This window comes from Pan paniscus, chromosome 19 (assembly GCF_029289425.2).
Source record: "Pan paniscus chromosome 19, NHGRI_mPanPan1-v2.0_pri, whole genome shotgun sequence".
Lineage (NCBI taxonomy): Eukaryota > Metazoa > Chordata > Mammalia > Primates > Hominidae > Pan > Pan paniscus.
The window spans coordinates 78,715,478-78,735,079 of record NC_073268.2 but is presented as its reverse complement, the minus strand read 5'-3'; the positions used below and the strand labels follow the sequence as shown (position 1 = coordinate 78,735,079).

The 19,602-nt window shown below is 38.9% G+C and overlaps 1 protein-coding gene across 25 annotated transcripts in view; it reads right to left on the bottom strand.

Moving 5' to 3' along the window:
* TLK2 (tousled like kinase 2) overlaps positions 1–19,602 on the bottom strand; it is a 145,011-nt gene that overhangs the window by 35,159 nt on the left and 90,250 nt on the right. For 18 of the 25 annotated variants that reach the window (XM_055102241.3, XM_055102242.3, XM_055102247.3 and 15 more), the window contains 4 exons: positions 18,043–18,153; positions 13,027–13,163; positions 4,768–4,920; positions 1,365–1,431 (listed from right to left, as the gene is read on the bottom strand). In XM_055102241.3, the coding sequence (XP_054958216.1) occupies positions 1,365–1,431; positions 4,768–4,920; positions 13,027–13,163; positions 18,043–18,153 (468 nt within the window). Of the gene's footprint in view, positions 1–1,364; positions 1,432–3,728; positions 3,795–4,767; positions 4,921–13,026; positions 13,164–18,042; positions 18,154–19,602 lie in introns of all 25 variants that reach the window. The other 7 variants (XM_055102238.3, XM_055102239.3, XM_055102245.3 and 4 more) reach the window with 3 other exon arrangements.

Sequence of the window (19,602 nt, the reverse complement as noted above, 5' to 3'; positions counted from 1 at the left end):
TACAAAAATCAGGTTATCTATCTGGTTCTCATCTTTAAGTATGGATTACACTTGGTGACTTAAGTTCTACTTATTTTTATTTTTTAAGATGGAGTTTCGCTGTTGTCACCCAGGCTGGAGTGCAATGGCACGATCTCGGTTCACTGCAACCTCCGCCTCCCAGGTCCAAGTGATTCTCCTGCCTCAGCCTCCCGAGTAGCTGGGATTACAGGTACATGCCACCAAGCCCAGCTAATTTTTTGTATTTTTAGTAGAGTCGGGGTTTCACCATGCTGGGCAGGCTGGTCTTGAACTCCTGACCTCAGGTGATCCACCCACCTCAGCCTCCCAAAGTGCTGGCATTACAGGTGTGAGCCACCATCCCCAGCAAGTTCTACTTATTTAACAAGCTCTGAGAACCCAGTGGGAAAACAGCATGAAAACTAATATGTGAAATAAAAAACAAAAGCACACCTACCAAAAGCAGTTTAGTAAATCTTTACTGACCATTATCACCTATAAAGAGCATCGACCAATGTATGGGCTTCTGAATTTTAAGAGCTGAGTAATCCACATCTAAGATATCTCAGTGAACATCATCAATAACAAATTCTATGTTATGTGCCTTTGTGTTTGAATAAGGTTCACATAAGACTTTCTCTTTTTAGCTAGTTTAGGCAAGGAATAAGAGCTGCTATGTGATTTAAAATATGATAGGAGTCTTCACATCAATTTCAAAACCATCTGCTCTTGTTATATATTTAAATTTTACTCCAAGGATAACCACTTGGGAAGCCTTATGATGTGTACAGAATTATCTGCTGATAGATCACTAGAGGGAAAAACACTCTCATTGGGTTGCTGGAATTGACTTGAAAATGCAAAGATAGGCCAGGCATGGTGGCTCACACCTGTAACCCGTAATCCCAGCACTTTGGGAGGCCAAGGCAGGAGGATTACTTGAGGTCAGGAGTTCGAGACCAGCCTAATGGTGAGACCCCCGTCTCTACTAAAAATACAAAAATTAGCTGGGTGTGGTGGCATGTGCCTGTAATCCCAGCTAGTCAGGAGGCTGAGACATGAGAATCGCTTGAGCCCGGGAGGTGGAGGTTGCAGTGAGCCAAGATCGTGCCACCGCACTCCAGCCTGGGAGACAGAGTGAGACTCCAACTCAAAAAAAAAAAAAAAGAAGAAGAAGAAGAAAGAAAACGGAAGAATATGAGTTCTACCATTAGGCTATAAGACATGACAGTGAAAGCAGTCACTGAAGCTTTCTGCTGCTATGTGCAGCTACTATTACATTCATCCAAATGACCAAATAGCTTCAACCCCAAATTTAAACTAGGTATCACATTTCTCCAGGGAGATTTTCTCATTATACTTACCTTTTTAAGATGACCTAATCTGAGTTTGAAGATTTCTTCTTGTTCATGGTATTCTGCTAACGTTAACCTGAAAAACAGTGGTAAAAGTTTCAGTAAACTACTAGAAATCATAGTTTGCCTGTTTAAAGAGAAATGCTCAAATATACTATAAGACATATTCAGTTTCAGTCTCAGTTAAAATGACTGAAAGATGGGTTATCTTGTAGTCCTCTGACAAGAGAAAACTTCTGTGATTTACCAGATGTGATGTGAGGGAAGAACTTCAAAGCCAGAAGTCTAATTTGCAAAACATAAAAAAGAAAAAAAAGTGAGCCATATTTTTATATTATTTTTGAAATGAGTTTTTTGCCATATATTACTAAGATAAAAACTCATTCAGAGACAGCCAAAAATTCTCTAAAAACTTTTTAGAGGGCAAAACAATAAGCCAATGGATTTGATTATTCTTGTTAACACTTAAACCTTGATACTGTAACAACAAAGAGAAAGATATAGCAGCAAATTAGAGTCTAGGATTTGGAGTCTGAGGACTAGGGTTCAAAGCACTACTAAGCTACTGGCCATGTGACCTTGCGCAAGCAAATTTAACCTCTTTAACTCAGTTTCCTGAAATGCAGCAAGTGATAATACCTATCTAAGAAAGCGTGACTATTAAATGACAACGTATAAAGAATATTGAAAATGCTATTTAAATCCACTCTCAAAGGGCTGACTTGATGGGTAGTCATGTGTTTCATGTTCCAACTACTCCAACAGCATCCTTATATCTCAAGAATGAACAAGTGGCCAGGCTTGGTGGCTCACTGTAATCCCAGTACTCTGGGAAGCTGAGCGGGAAGGACTTGGAGCCAGGAGTTTGAGACCAGCCTGGGCAACAAAGCAACACTCTGTCTCTGTGAAAAAAAGAAGAAAGAAGCTGGGCATGGTGGCACATGCCTGTAGTCCCAGCTACTCAGGAGGCTGAGATGGAAGGATTGCTTGAGCCCAGGAGCTTGAGGCTATAGTGAGCTATAATCATGTCACTGCACTCCAGCCCAAGCAACAGAGCAAGGCTCTGTCTCAAGAAAGAAAAGAAAAGAAAAGAAAGAGAGAGAGAGAGAAAGACAGAAAGAAAGAAAATAAAAGAAAAAAAGATGAACAAGTGAGAATTATTTTTTCTTCCATCTCTACCTTCTTCGCATTCTAGAAGCATATACAGATATTTAATATTTTTAGATATCACTGTTTAGATATATTCTAAATAGCAGAAGAAAGGGGAAATATCTATCCTATCAACCAGAACAGAGCCTTTGAGGTCTAACACAAGAAAAAATAGAAAGAAGAAGAAACTCACCCACTAGGGCTATCTCTTTACAGATGCAGAAATACCTGTATCTATTACTCCATTCCACACCAGTGAAAAACAGAAAAATTAAAAATGATGGCTAAGAATTCTCTGTCTGAAACAGGTTCGGGGCCAAGAAAGGATAATATGGCTCACTCCAAGACCCCAGAGGCCTACTTCTGGCTTCTGGTCAAAGTAAGAGCCAAGTCACAGATACTCTAATTAAAAACTGGACTGAAAGTCTTCCAGATTGGATTTTACACAGGACACCAGATGGCAACTGCTTACACATTACTAGCCTAGATTGCATTCTAATTATTCTTCTGTGGCAAAGAAACAACCTATGCCTTCTTTATCACTCCTAAGCCAATGGTTTTGTGCATTAGCATTAAATAATTTTCAAATAATACTAGAGGGAAAGTCCCTTCACAAAATGCACACAGGAGTCATGAAAGAAAACATTGGTCAGATTAATTAGCCTGGACAATCTTTCAAATTTGAGCCCCTACTTGGACTTGCTGAAAGGAAAATACTTTATATTTAAGACTCAATACTCTTCCCCTCTTCTCATTCTCATTATTGCACTTGACTAGTCTTTAAAATCAAGGGAAAACAAGACTCTAGTTTTGTAACATTTGGGCTGGGTGCAGTAGCTCGCACCTGTAATCCCAGCACTTTGGGAAGCCGAGAAGGGTGGATCATTTGAGGTCAGGAGTTCAAGACCAGCCTGGCCAACATGGAGAAACTCCATCTTTACTAAAAATACAAAAACTAGCTGGGCATGGTGGTGCACGCCTGTAGTCCCAGCTACTCAAGAGGCTGAGGCAGGAGAAACGCTTGAACCCGGAAGACAGGTTTCAGTGAGCCGAGATAGCACCACTGCACTCTGGCCTGGGCGACGGAGTGAGACTTCGTCTCAAAAAAAAACAACAACAACAAAATTTGGAGTTATATGAATGAAGATGTTTTCCAAGCTCATTATGCACATTTTTATCGCTATACTTAATGTAATTATTAGTTTATTCGTCTGTTCATCTCACCTAAGTAAACTGTGGGCTCCTAAGGCTGGGGCTGTATCCTTTAGCTCTGTATTCCCAGAAGAGGGCCTAGCATAAAATAAGCATTTAACATAGACTTACTAAACGAACATCAAGGAAGAGACTTCCCAAAACATCAGATATGTATGGGGTGAGGATTGGTGTTAAGCCATCTATCTCACTAGAATGAAAGAAGATGCACTTCTAGGATGCCACAGACTTTTAACAATAATATAATACAAGTATTATTATACCTGAAGTGGATTATGTGTTGTTTTTGTGAACTAATATGAAAACATAAAGCAAATGACATATTAGTTGATAAGTTATATATCTTTTATCTGCAGCTATCTTTGGACATGAAACTTACTTTCAGTTAAACAGAAAGGAAGAAAAGAATGGAGAAGGCAGGCATTTGTGCTTAGAATTTTCTACTCTTCCTATACATGGTAGCTATGTAAATATTGTTGAGTGACAGATAAAAAGATGACTGTACTGCAGTTTAAGATACTGGTGTTTTCCTTAGATTCCCAGAACAGGAAACAATTCTGATGAGATCAAGTTGTGGCTTATTGGGACAATGTCCTTTTCTAACATAACAGCTTTCTGGGGGGCTTATCCTAAGTTTGTGACTATTAACTAAGTGCTCTTTTGACCAGTAAAGAGCATTCTTCAGTCTGAAATAACAGCCAGGTAACTCCCATAAGATGACACTAGTGTACCACACCCTGCAGCCACATGTAAGCAATAATATCATTTCAGTACAATGACATCTTATTTGTTAACCAGGAGTGGCCAAAAGTCATGATGTCAAGTGACATTACTTTTCCCTCTCATTCAAAATGCCCTAAAGAGCAGGTTTAAGAAAATCAATTAATTTTATATGGCATTTATATGAGTTGAACAAATCCATTAATATAACTGAAAAGAAGGTTTAAACCTGAGTGACCTCAAGAATTTAAAACTATTGCCGGTGACAATCAACATTTGTATTTGGGGGCAGGGTGTGGTGTCTCAGCGTTCACGTCAATAAAGAACATACGTTTCATTTTCAGCTCCATTGGTCTTGCTTTTCCGCTGTTTCTGCTCATTGGTTGCAGGAGGGGCCTGACCCATGGCAGGAGGTTTCCGCTTTGCTAACATTTTCCGTTGTCTTTCTATCTCTTCCCTCTGTGAATTTATCCTTTCCTGTTGCCTAGAGATATAAAAGACGTTGTACAAAGAAAGAAAGTCAAAAGTTTTACCACAGCTATGGAACACACACAATTTGTCACTTGTGTATCCAATTTCAGAAAAAATAAGCCCCTTTAAGTCAAGTAGAGATTTGATTTTAACTTCAGATTGGAAGGGCCAAATAATTGGTGATAGATGTTTTCTGGGAATGAGTCTGTGCTTTAAGACACTAGTTATTACTATTTTCAGAGTGGACAGGAAGGAACATATCTAATTTCTATTGTGACCTTATTTTCTGACTCAGAAGGAACAATTTTCTGATTCCTTTTTAACAGCTAAGGAAACAATTCTCTGATCTGAACCCATTAAAAGTAAAAATCGTATTTTAAAAGTTGTAAAAAGTTCCAAGTTCTATTTTATTTTTCTTTGGATGAAAGCTTCTCAGTTTTACGTAAAAAGATACCAAGTTTGTAGGATGCTAAAGAAAGTAAACAAGATTTTCTTTTTAGACCTATCCTTTATTCTAGTCTAAGGGAGCCATTACTACTCTACACGTCAACCCCGCCCACTGATACAGTGACACCTAGATTAAGTTTTTAAAAGAAAAATACATTTGGAGAAAGCACAACGAAGTCTTCCAACTAGTAAGAACTCCTTAGGGAACAGTATACAAAATGAATTAGTATAAAACATATTTTACAACTGCAGTTAGTCTAACACCATTACCATTAGAGTATTTCCTAATAAGATGTCACATTTTTCTGTGATTAACTAGTTTACAAATTAGGGACCAATAAAAACTCCATTGTAAAAAAAAAAAAAAACACTTTCTCTCATGTATCCTACCACCTAACAGATATTAAGGTTTACAGACTTGGTATATAAAAACATACAAAATTGGAGATTAACCATCTAACAGGTTAGTCTTTAAGTCACCCACTATAATTGACAATCAAATGATAGCTCCCTTCTCCTTCTTCCTCTACTGTGCTTTTCCACACATTCTCTTTTGTGGAACCAACCTTCATTTTTGTGGAATAATAAATCTTTTTTTTTTTTTTTTTTTTTTGAGACAGAGCCTCACTCTGTTGCCCAGGCTGGGATGCAGTGGCACAATCTCAGCTCTCAGCTCACTGCAAGCTCTATCTCCCAAGTTCAAGTGATTCTCGTGCCTCAGCCTCCCTAATAGCTGGGATTACAGGTGTGCGCCACCACGCCCAGTTAATTTTTGTATTGTTTTAGTAGAGATGGGGTTTCATCATGTTGGCTAGGCTGGTCTCAAACTCTTGACTTCAAGTGATCCACCCGCCTCAGCCTCCCAAAGTGCTGGGATTACAGGCATGAGCCACCGTGCCCGGCAAAATCTAATTTTTTAAAACCTACACTCAAATGGAAGTTGCTCTACCCTCTTCCCTGAACATTGCTGTCAGATCTTTTCCAGATTCAGTACAGTATCTTTTGTGGAAGAACGACAAGCAGAAAACCAAGATTACTCTAAGGTAGATACCCACAATACAGTTTATTCGAACATATCTAGAAGGGCAATGCTGTATGCAAAATTAACCTAATCAGAGTATTACAAAGAAACAGCCAGTCACTTGATAATACTATGCCCTTGGCTTCAAGATGAGCCAGGTCACTGATTAGACATCAATCGAACAGCAAAATGAAAATGATAATTCAAGAGTTTTCTGTTTGCCTGAAAATTCTTTTTGATTATCATTAGCTAGACCTCCTCATCCCTACTCACAGAACACATATAAGGTTGGCTCTCCATATCCACGGATTCAACCAACTGCAGATTGAAAATACACGAAAAAAAAAAGATGGCTGCATCTATACTGAATATGTACAAACTTTTTTCCTTATTATTCCATAAACAATATAGTATGACAATTATTTACATAGCATTTACATTTATTAGGTATTATAGGTAATCCAGAGGTGATTTAAAGTATATGGGAGGATATGCATAGGCTATGTGCAAATACTACAGATTTTATATCAGAGACTTGAGCATCCATGGATTTTGGTATCTGAGGAAGGTCCTGGAACCAATTCCCCACAAGGGACAACTATATATATAATTCATGGCTTGAAAGAAATCTGGGTTGAGACACAGAATCCTTAAGTAAAAAATCACAATCTTTATTCTGGAGAAAACATTTACCTTAACTGAACATGAATTTCCCAATTAAAAAACTAGTAAACATCTTTAGCTCATTTCTACCCTTTTCAGGGGCCATGAATGTAAGACACTCTGAACTCCCTACAGATAAACATACAATATACAGTTTAAACTATAAACTAGAGTAGCTTAGTGGAGTGCCACAACATTTTGTCTTTGAAGATTAACAGTGTTTTGCAAAATTGAGATTTTAGCAATCACCTTCATCAAACATGAAAATAATCTATTATTTTCAAGGACAATTCATATGTTTAATCTCTTCAGATTCACCAAGAAATGCTCCCCACAGCCATCATATATATAAACCATAACACAAGGGACACAGATTCCAAAACACCTTTAGGGAAATCGTAAACTGCACATTCTGAGAACGAAAGTTTGAACATGAAAGCTCATGCACCAAAGATCAATGTTACGTATTTTAAGGATTCCCATATCAATTCTTGATGTTCCTGAAACTGTTTAGCTATTGAAGAAGAAAAGAATAAAGAGAGTCTATCAGTGGTACTTCATTTAGATTTATTTTGGGAGTACAAAGGCTGGATTATGTCAAAGTGTAACTTCTCATAGAACAGGAATCGTGTCTTAGCAATCCGTATATCCCCCAGCATGCATTAACAGTGCCTTTCACAGAGTTGATCCTTAAATATTTCTTGTATAGCATCAATTTTAGAGAGCGCTCGCCCTTCATCACCCATAGCAAGAGGCTATTTCTTCTATATTTTACAGAAGTATTGAGGACCCAATAAATCCATCTCATTCAAATCTAAATAACTCTATTTACCAAGCCACTGCCTGCAAAAGAGAAACAAGACAATCAATCTTCTGCACCATTATGGGTTGTGTCCCCCAAAAGATATGTTAAAGTCGTTAGTACCTGAGGATATGACCTTATTTGGAAATAGGGTGAATAAAGATATTACTAGTGAAGATGAGGTCATACTGGACATGATAGGACCTTAATCCAATATGACCGGTATCCTTATGAGAAGAGAAGACACAGAGACGCACAGGGAGAGCACCATGTGAAGAGGAGACAGAGAATGGAGTTATGCTGCCGCAAGCCCAACACCTGGGGCTGCCACACTGCTGAAGAGGCAAAGAAAGATGTTCCCTAAAGGTCTGAGGAAGTATGGTCCTGCCCCACCTTGATTTCAGACTTTCAGACTCCTGAAGTGTGAGAGAATACATTTCTGTTACTTTAAACTACCCAGTTTATGGTATTTGTTACAGCATCCCAGGAACTGAAATGCGGGTACCTTCAGCAGCAAAACTACATTTTACACTTCAACCATACAAGAAGTAACTAGTAGTAAAGGTATTTTTAAAAATGTGGCCGGGCGCGGTGGCTCACACCTGTAATCCCGGCACTTTGGGAGGCCAAGGCGGGCGGATCACTTAGTTTGAGACCAGCCTGGCCAATATGGTGAAACCTTGTCTCTACTAAAAATACAAAAATTAGCCAGGAGTGGTGGTGTGTGCCTGTAGTCCCAGCTACTCAGGAGGATGAGGCAGGAGAATTGCTTGAACCCAGGGGGCAGGGGTTGCAGTGAGCCGAGATCACGCCACTGCACTCCAGCCTGGGAAACAGAGCAACACTCCATCTCAAAAAAAAAAAAAAAAAAAAAAAAAAAGCACGTATTTCCAGTCATTATTTAAACAAAATTATTTTAAATAATCTGTTATCTATTTCATCTCTGAGAGGTCTGAAACTTCAAAACTTCAAACAACATGTCAATATCCCAGATGGGTTGTTTTTTTTTTTGGAGACGAAGTCTCACTCTGTCACCCAGGCTGGAGTGCAGTGGCGTGATCTCAGCTCACTGCAACTTCCACCTCCCAGGTTCAAGCAATTCTGTCTCAGCCTCCTGGGTAGCTGGGACTATAGGTGCACGCCACCATGCCCGGCTAATTTTTGTATTTTTAGTAGAGAAGGGGTTTCACCATGTTGGCCAGGCTGGTCTCAAACTCCTGACCTCAGGATATGCACCCACCTCGACCTCCCAAACTGCTGGGATTACAGGCATGGGCCACCACAACCAGCCCAGATGAGATTTTTAAAGATTCCCAGGATTGAATATATTCTGTATAAACTGGGAGCTGTGAAATGGTATACGATACCTGAAGAAGATCTAATGTTTATAAAATCAACAAAATGAGTGAATCATATGACTGAGAATCAGATGGTTTGACGTAAATTGCTTTAAAACGGATACTGGTTGGGAGGACGAGGTGGGTGGATCACTTGAGGTCAGGAGTTCAACACCAGCCTGGCCAACATGGCAAAACCCCGTCTCTACTAAAAATACAAAAATTCATCAGGCATAGTGGTGGGCACCTGTAATCCCAGCTACTGAGGAGGCTGAGGCAGGAGAATCACTTGAACTCGGGAGGCAGAGGTTGCAGTGAGCCGAGATTGCACCACTGCACTGCAGCCTGGGCAATAGAGTAAGGCTCCGTCTCAAAATAAAATAAATGAAATGGATAGTGGAACTTGTTACACTTCAGAATAAATACCTGGACTAGCATTACAATGCTATAAACTTTAATTTCTTCCTCTAGTTATATGCATCTTAAATGATCACAATTTTGTACACAGGTCAAATCTCATTACTTTTTTTTTTTTTTTTTTTGAGACAGGGTCTTGCTCTGTCACCCAGCCTGGAGTGCAGTGGCACAATCTTGGCTCACTGCAACCTCTGCCTCCCATGTTCAAGCAATTCTCCTGCCTCAGCCTGCCGAGTAGCTGGGATTACAGGTGTGTGTCACCATGCCCAACTAATTTTTGTATTTTTAGTAAAGACAGGGTTTCATCATTTTGGCCAGGCTGGTCTCAAACTCCTGGCCTCAAGTGATCTGCCCATCTCAGCCTCCCAAAGTGCTGGGATTACAGGTGTGAGCCACCACATCTGGCCAAATCCCATTACTTTAATTTTGTTTACTTCAACATAAACAAAATCTTAGTAAAGAATTTTTATTGCCTTGCCATGGACTGTTTGAGACTTCTTTAAACAAAAAGTGGTATACTGAATAACATTAACATTTAGTATTTAACATTACTTTCTCAGAACTATAAAATAAGCTACTTTTTCAAAAGATTCAAACATACTGTGGAAAGCAAAAATTACTAAACTGGCCAAAAAATATTACAAATCTGATATAATTTTCCTATTAGACAATGAATCTTCTGTTTTAGGAAATTAAAGATCACTCAGAAAAAGAACCAGTGAACAAAAATAACAACAACAACAACAACAAAAAAATGGTGCTAAGGGTCCTATTGAGGCTATATTTGATTATCTGATTCATTTTTTAAATGCCTTTAGGTTTGTCTCTTCCCATAAAACCTAGTAATGTTGTTAGTGTTCAGCTACTTCACCCACCAAATTACTTCACATGTCTTGGAGTTTCTCATGTGCAGAATTGTGACCTCTGAGGTTATTAGATATAGCCTTTTACAACTAGAGAATTTCAATTTCTATACTGAAGGAAATTAATTTATTAAAGCAAAATTTCAGGAACTAAAAATACCTATAATTAATAGACATCAGCCAGAAACAGCTTCCCAAGAGAAGACACAGATTTCTGGCCATTTATATGACTTAAAATGGTAAAACAGTGCTATCCAACTACAGTGAAGAGTCCTACTTAGGGATTTCATTTACATAGTCTCACTTCCTCTGATCTGGTGGCTCTATAGCAAAGTCATCATTTTGTACTCTACCATACAGATTTCCAGACCCTCGTGGGCATCAAGCTGCTTTTAGAGTAAGAGATAAAATATTGCTACTATAAGCAGTAAGTTTAACCACTTCTTTTTGTTTTGTTTTGTTATGAGACAGGGTCTGGCTCTGTTGCCCAGGCTGGAGGACAGTGGTACAATTCTCGGCTCACTGCATGACTCACTTCTGCCTCCTGGGCTCAAGTCATCCTCCCACCTCAGCCTCCCAAGTAGCTGGGACCACAGGTGTGTGCCACCACACCCAGCTAATTTTTGTATATTTTGTAGAGACAGGGTTTCATCATGTTGCCCAGGCTGGTCTCAAACTCCTGGGCTCAACTGATCCACCCGCTTCGGCCTCCCAAAGTACTGGGATTACAGGCAAGAGCCACTGTGCCCGGCCAAAAGCACTTCTTAAAACTAATTACATCTCTATACAAACTCACCATCTTTCCTGAATCAAAGTCTAAAAAGACTGCTATCTAAATAGTAGCCATTGATAGGGCTGCTCAGAGTGACTACCACTACTAGAAGTCAGTGTAAGCATTAGGTGGCTTTGGCCACTATGTGGATCTTAAGTTTTATCTTCTTCTGATTCCATTTTAACAAATCTGGAAACTGGATGGTATGTCACTTCCAGGACAACTTGCATGTCTTGGCCAGGATGTTATAAACAGGTATCATACCTCCATGTAACTGCTGTTTACACTGCCCTGATACCTCTGCTATCACCAGCCACCTATGCTTAAGAGCGCAGAGTGAATGCTGCTCTGAATGTCTGGTGCCGGCCTAAGAAAAGTCTGTGCTTTCCTTCCAAGGTATTCTTTGACTTGAAAGCCTCTTCACACACCAAAATATACATACATGAGGAATAATCATGAAGCAAAAACACGCTTAATCTAAGTTGGAGGTTAATGTTTCACACATAAAACAAGGACTACTAACGTCTAACTCAGAGGTTAGTTTTAACAAATATTATAAATAGCATCAATATTTGTATTTTCTTTCAGGCATAAGTTTCTTATTTGTTTCATTATTACTCAAAAGTAGTCACATGCTTTCCAATTCATACTCAACAAGCTATTTCAGCAAAAAAACACAGGAAAGAAAGGCAGTCTATAGACCCTTCCAACTCATCATGACCTAGAGATTAAAAAAAAAAGAAGATTCACCAAAAGGTACTGCAATCTGAAGATATCTATATACATTTAAAGATCTAAGCTAACGGTAGCTAGTCACACAGTTGGAATTTGAGGATTTTAAATGTTAATTCCCTCATTGGAATAAATACCTGAATGTTTCAAATCAAAAGTTATGACAAAGACAATGAATGTTCAAGATTCCAAGCTGCACCCAGGCACACACAGTGGGGCTGGTCACCACTGCCTTCCAGGAAGTGACTCTCTGATGACTGGACACTGTCTCCTTAAATAATCCCAGGAACATGTCCTATAAAGTTCTTCAGTGGTTTTATTCTGCTTTATACCTAAACTTATCTCAGGAAATTCTTTCTCAGGTCCTTTCACATTTCATTTTTCTGTGGATCCAGAAGAAATGCTCAATAGACTCTTAATGAAAATTCATTATATAATTAGAAAGATAGAAAGTCAAACCCTAGGTTTTTCTTCCTTAGCTTCAGCAATTCTGATTCTTTTAAGTTTTAATGCAGAACTCATTCTTCTTTTTTTTTTTTTTTTTTTTTTTTGAGACGGAGTCTTGCTCTGTCGCCCAGGCTGGAGTGCAGTGGTACGATCTCGGCTCACTGCAACCTCCACCTCCCAGGTTCAATCAGTTCTCTGCCTCAGCCTCCCAAGTAGCTGGGATTACAGGCGCCTGCCACCACGCCTGGCTAATTTTTGTATTTCTAGTAGAGACAGGGTCTCACCATGTTGGCCAGGCTGGTCTTGAACTCCTGACCTCATGATCCACCCGCCTTGGCCTCCCAAAGTGCTGGGATTACAGGCATGAGCCACCGCGCCTGGCCTGAACTCATACTTTATTTATTTTCTGGAACTCATTTTGTATTCCTGATTTTACTTGTGTCGTTTTTTTTCAGGACTTCACCTCATTCGATACATTTCTTTCCACATGTGGTGACTAAAAAACTAACTGAAAAGATGACTACCAATACTAGGATTATTAATGACTACAATTACAGAAAACCTAAAAAATCCAAACGAACTTTTCAATTCTCCATTTAATCATAACAATTCACTTACTTGATAAGATTCTGAAAAGCATAACCATCTGTCCACTGTTCAGTAAATGAGGCTCCGTGTCGGACAGTAGTAAAGTGGCCCAGTCTCAAGCGGTCTTGCATGCTCTTATCTCTACACGCCATCTTCTCTTGTTTTGACTTAGGGGAAACAGACAAAAAAAGGAATTCAATACCAATTAGCATGGATAAAGACACTTCTTAGAAACTAAAACATTTAACATTATCAGGAAACATACTGTTGAAAACCATACACTTCTCAGAACAGTCAGTAATGACTCCTCGGATGACTAACTATTCCTATTCAAACAAAGTAGACAAGATAGAATAATGAAACAACCACAGGTTCTTCACAGGTAAAGCTTTCCCAATCTGCCTATGTGTGTGTGTGGTTTTTTGTTTGTTTGGTTGGTTTTTTGTTTGTTTGTTTTTTTAAGACAGAGTCTTGCTCTGTCACCCAGACTGGAGTGCAGAGTCATGATCTCGGCTCACTGCAGCCTCTTCCTCCCGGGTTCAAGCGATTCTCCTGCCTCAGTCTCCTGAGTAGCTGGGACTACAGGTGCATGCCACCACGTCCGGATAATTTTTTTTTTTTTTTTTTTTTTGAGACGAAGTCTCACTCTGTTGCCCAAGCTGGAGTGCAGTGGTGGGATCTCGGCTCACTGCAACCTCCACCTCCCGGGTTCAAGCGATTCTCCTGCCTCAGCCTCCCAAGTAGCTGGGACTACAGGCACATGCCACCATGCCCAGCTAATTTTTGTATTTTTAGTAGAGACGGGGTTTCACTGTGTTGACCAGGCTGGTCTTGAACTCCTGACCTCATGATTTGCCCGCCTTGGCCTCCCAAAGTGCTGAGATTACAGGCGTGAGCCACCACACCCAGCCAATTTTTGTATTTTTTAGTAGAGACTGGTTTTGCCATGTTGGCCACGCTGGTCTTGAATTCCTGGCCTCAAGTGATCAGCCCACCTCCATCTCCCAAAGTGCTGAGATTACAGGCCTAAGCTACTGCACCCAGCCTGCCTACATGTTTTTAATCTTAGAGTTCAGCATCTCACATTTGGGCCACATCAATGCCTAGCTCTTAAGCTGTTTCCCTATTTTCTGTTTCTTCTCTATCTAATATTTTCTAGAGAACTGTTACCAATTCATCTTCTCAGAACACCACTTTGCACACTTCCAGTTTGATGTTCCAAGTCTTCCATGGGTCTCTGCTACCAAACTTTGGATTCAGACAAGAAAAACCCCTCAATGCGCTAGAAGATCTGCCTCCCTGCAGAATTCTTACTCCAGAACACCTTATATACTCCTGATTCTTGAGAACATCATTCATTGAACACAGGTTTATTTAAAACCAATCATACGTCATGAACTGTAAGAATGTTAAGTATAGGACATAGAAAAAAACTGGTGTTCACAGCCTAGAGAGAGGGGGAGTTATAACCACTAAATATATTAATTGGTAATTCTAAGTACAAACGCGGTAAAGAATTCAAAGGAAAAGAATAAAGTACTGTGAGAGATGATACCATGGGATAAAAGTCCTTGAGATGTCCTGTCTATTTCAACCAACAGGCAATTTATAGCTGCAGTTTTCCATGCCCAGAACACATTTTTCCTCTTCTTTATAGCTTTCTCCAATTAGTACCCTGCCCTTGATTTATTTTAGTGAATTTCTTTTCTTTTTTTTTATTTTAAGAGACAGGGTCTCACTCTGTTGCCCAGGCTGGAGTGCAGCAGTGCAATCACAGCTTACTACAGCCTCCAACTCCTGGCTCCAATGATCCTCCCACCTCAGCCTCCTGAGTAGCTAGGACTACAGGTGTGTGCCACCACACCCAGCTAATTTTAGTGAATTCTTAATATGTGCACTGCTCATCTGAATAGGTTTCCTTATATATGTGAATGTGTCTTATTCGCCCACCCTCATGTAGACTGTTACCCCTCTGATGGCAGGAACTGTGTCTTTTGTTTCTTAGATTCATGCAAGCTGTTCTATTATGAGAAATTCATTCTTTTTTTATTACTGAGTAGTATTCCACTGTATGACAATATAATAATTTGTATCTACATTCACTTGTTAACAGACACCTAGGATGTTTCCACTTTTTGGCTATGAATAAAATTCCCATGAATATTCTCATACAAGTACTTTTATGGACATTTGCTTTCTTCTGTTTTTAAAAATAAAGATGGTCTCGCTGTGCTGCCCAGGCTAGTCTCAAACTCCTGGGTTCAAGTGGTCCTCCTCCCTGAGCCTCCCAAAGTGCTGGGATTATAGGAGTGAGTCACCATGCCCAGCCAACATTTGCTTTTGTCTTGGGTAAATGCCAGGAGAGGAACTGCTGGATCACAGGATTTAGTACATATTTATCTCAAATAGAAAAACTGTCCAAAAACCTTCTGAAGTAGCTGTAATATTTTACATTTCTATTGGTGTAAGAAATCAGGCTGCCCCTCATCTTCACCAACCCTTGGATCTGTCAGGTTTTTTTTATTTCTAGTCATTCTACTGGGTTTATAGTACTATCTCACGCTGGTTTTACCTTGAGTTTTCCTGATGGATAATGACATTGAACATCTTTTCATGCTTGCCATTTGCATATTTTTATACACTCTTTTTTTGTAAACTATCTGTTCAAGTCTCTTGCTCATTTTTAATGAGTTGTCTTTTTATGATTAAGTTATAAGAGTTTTAAAATTTTTAAAGTATTCAAATTCTATGAAAGATAACATTGCACTCTATGATTGCATTTTCATTTGTGTGTTTTTTTGCTTGTTTTTTGTTTTGAGACAGTCTCATTCTACTACCTAGGCTGGAGTGAAATGGCATGATCTCAGGCTCACTGCAATCTCCGCCTCCCAGGTTCAAGTGATTCTCGTGCCTCAGCCTCCAGAGTAGCTAAGATTACAGGCGCACACCCCCACACTCAGCCAATTTTTGTATTTTTAGTAGAGATGGGGTTTCACCATGTTGGCCAGGCTGATCTCGAACTCTTGACCTCAAGTGATCCACCCTCATTGGCCTCCCATAGTGCTGGGATTACAGGCGTGAGCCACCACACCCAGTCCATTTATGCTGCTTTATATTGCATCACGGTGTAGCAGATACTCAATAAATACTCCCTATTTAGAAAGTCAATAAGTAGATGCTACAATTTCAGTTCTTTTGGAAACAAATTTAAATTTTGTTATATACTACTCCTAGCAAAGAGAAAGTTGTTTTCCTGTGAGAACTCAGAGACAGCATTATGTTTACTTTTTGTAGTATGCTATTTAGAGTTTAGTACAACTGGCTGAATCTATGCTGATTTCAGGAAGTATTCTAAAACTTCAAAGAAATTATCTGGATTAGCATATATTTTATTTTTTCTCACTCTCAGAAAAAATTTTAAAAAGTGGTTTCTTTTCTATAAAGTTGATTAATGAGTCAAAGAATGAAACAAAATTTCCCCCAGTATCTTCGGCCTCAATAAAATAATCCATTTCACTTTTACTGAAAGACAGTGTTTCCTGTCTTTTTAACAACATTCCAAAGATTTCAGGAAAATAAATCTCCAGTATATCTCAAACCTCTAGTTTGTTCTTGTAATATTGTCATTAGGAAGTACTGTCTTCTTAAAACTTCTAAGAAATAGGCTGGGCGCAGTGGTGAGCGCCTGTAATCCCAGCACTTTGGGAGGCCGAGACGGGTGGATCACTTGAGGTCAGAAGTTCAAGCCCAGCCTGGCCAACATGGCGAAACCCCGCAATTCCTCAGGGATCTTGAACTAGAAATACCATTTGACCTAGCAATCCCATTACTGGGTATATACCCAAAGGATTATAAATCATGCTGCTATAAAGACACATGCACATGTATGTTTATTGTGGCACTATTCACAATAGCAAAGACTTGGAACCAATCCAAATGTCCAACAATGATAGACTGGATTAAGAAAATGTGGCACATGTATACCATGGAATACTATGCAGCCATAAAAAATGATGAGTTCATGTCCTTTGTAGGGACATGGATGAAGCTGGAAACCATCATTCTCAGCAAACTATCGCAAGGACAAAAAAACCAAACACTGCATGTTCTCACTCATAGGTGGGAATTGAACAATGAGAACACATGGACACAGGAAGGGGAACATCACACACCCGGGCCTGTTGTGGGTTGGGGGGAGTGGGGAGGCATAGCATTAGGAGATACACCTAACGTTAAATGACGAGTTGATGGATGCAGCACGCCAATATGGCACATGTATACATATGTAACTAACCTGCATGTTGTGCACATATACCCTAAAACTTAAAGTATAATAAAAAAAAATACAAAAATTGGCCGGGCATGGTGGCGCATGCCTATAAACCCAGCTACTCAGGAGGCTGAGGCAGGAGAATTGCTTGAATCTGGGAGGCGAAGGCTACAGTGCGCTGAGATCATGCCACTGCACTCCAGCCTGGATGAGACTCAGCCTCAAAAAAAAAAAAAAAAAATTCTAATAGTTACTAATACCTATTAACAGAGATAAGTGATAATTAACCAATGAATATAATAAAGAGGACATCAGCCAATTAAGTAATCATATGCAGGTATATGACAACTTTAATTTTTTAATGAACAAAGCATTAATTATCACATTATTATATACATAAGTTATTCTAAATGCCATCTCTGAAACAAAAATGCAACTATTGTTAATGATTCTAATAGTAATAGGATACTCACTTCAATTGATAGAATGAATATAAGAATATAGGAGAGCAATACCCCAAATAAACTCAACTAGGACAAACTGTCTCTGTTCAATATCACACTCAAAGCAATGCACAGCAACAAAGCATATCCCAAATTAACACTCTGGGTGCTTGGTCTGGTGTCCATGTAAGGAAAAAATTCTAATTGTCAAATCATGTTCCTAAAAAGCTCTACTTTTAAATATTTTCATCTCAAGTAAGGAATAAGAAGCCACACAATGACACACATTGAGTATCTTGGGATACAGAGTTTAGACCAACATTATTCACTGACCTTTTCTATAAGGAGTTTCTTGCTCATTGTCACACATCTATTTAATCGTTCCTTGTATTTCTCTAGCATCTTTTGCTGTTCATCAATCTGCCGTCTCAAATCACAGTTGGCCTTCAATGAGAAAAAAATTTTTAATTAGCTCCAAGGAAGAAGATTAATGGGAAAGCAGTTTCTAGGGAGAGAAAAAAAAATCATTTCTATATGTTGTTTTATCAAAAGCAAAATTAAAGTTCAAACAGGTAAGAAGTAACTATGTCTTAGAAAAAGTAAATAATTCATTCCTTTATTCTCTCATAACATATCATCTATCTGTAAATGATAAATTGAATTACTAATTTGGGCATGTTTTTCTACTGATCATATTTTGCTCCTGCCAATAACCAGTTACAGCTACTCTTGTAATCACAAACACCTAAGCTATCACAAAATAATAATTTAAAAAGTGTTAAAGCTGGGAATCGTGGCTCATGCGTGCAATCCTAGCACTTTGGGAGGCCGAGGCGGGCAGATGACTTGAGGTCAGGAGTTCAAGACCAGCCTGGCCTGCGTGGTCAAACCCCATCTCTACTAAATATAAAAAAATTAGCCACACATGGTTGCGGGAGCCTGTAATTCCAGCTACTCGGGAGGCTGAGGCGGGAGAATCGCTTGAACTCAAAGGCGAAGATTGCAGTGAGCCAAGATCACACCACTGCACTCCAGCCTAGGTGACAGAGTAAGACTTCATCTCAAAAAAAAAAAAAAAAAAAAAAAAAAATTAAACTACAATGAATGTTTAAAATACAAAGAGTGATTAAGCACACAGAAAAAAATTACTGAATTTTATGTTTGCTTTGTTCTTTTTCTAGTCGTATTTAAGAAAGATAAATTTGTATAAATGTTCCTCACCAGAGAAGCCAGGCACGCCCATGCCCACAAAAGACAGAACAAACAAACAAGGTCCTGGTTCAAGAATGCCAGAATGTAAATATACAGCTAATTTAGCTGTGGTCAGAAGCCTACAGTGTGGACTAAAAACTTAAAGCCTCCTGCAATAACAGAGAAGGAAAGAACCACTAACCCAAGGACGAATTTGACTTGCAAGTCCTGAATTTATTCCTTTTGTGTTAAAAAAAAAAAAAAAAAGATCTCAGCTCTTCTAGCAAATAATGTTACCTCATAAAAACTCACTTAAATTATGAAAAAGAAAAACCTGTTATGTGTTCCTAAAATACTAAAAGGCACAAACAGAAGATATCACACGATATTCAATTTTTGAGACCTTGTAGCTTCATTAAAAATTTTTATCATTTTTTCTTTTGTATAATATAGCATCATTTTCAAAGTAACCCATGAGAAACAGCTTCTGTCTCCAAATGTTTCTCCTCTCCCCATCAGCATAATTTCTTCCTGTTAGTTTTTGTACAGAACCATATTATCAAAGGCAGAGTGTAACTACATTTGGGTAAGTGTGATTACCAAATTCATAGTAAAGAATCTACGAAGCAAAGATCATTTAATGTATACGGAAAACCCAGTCTACTCATAAGGTGAGTGTTCCCTTGAAATCTATAATCAAAT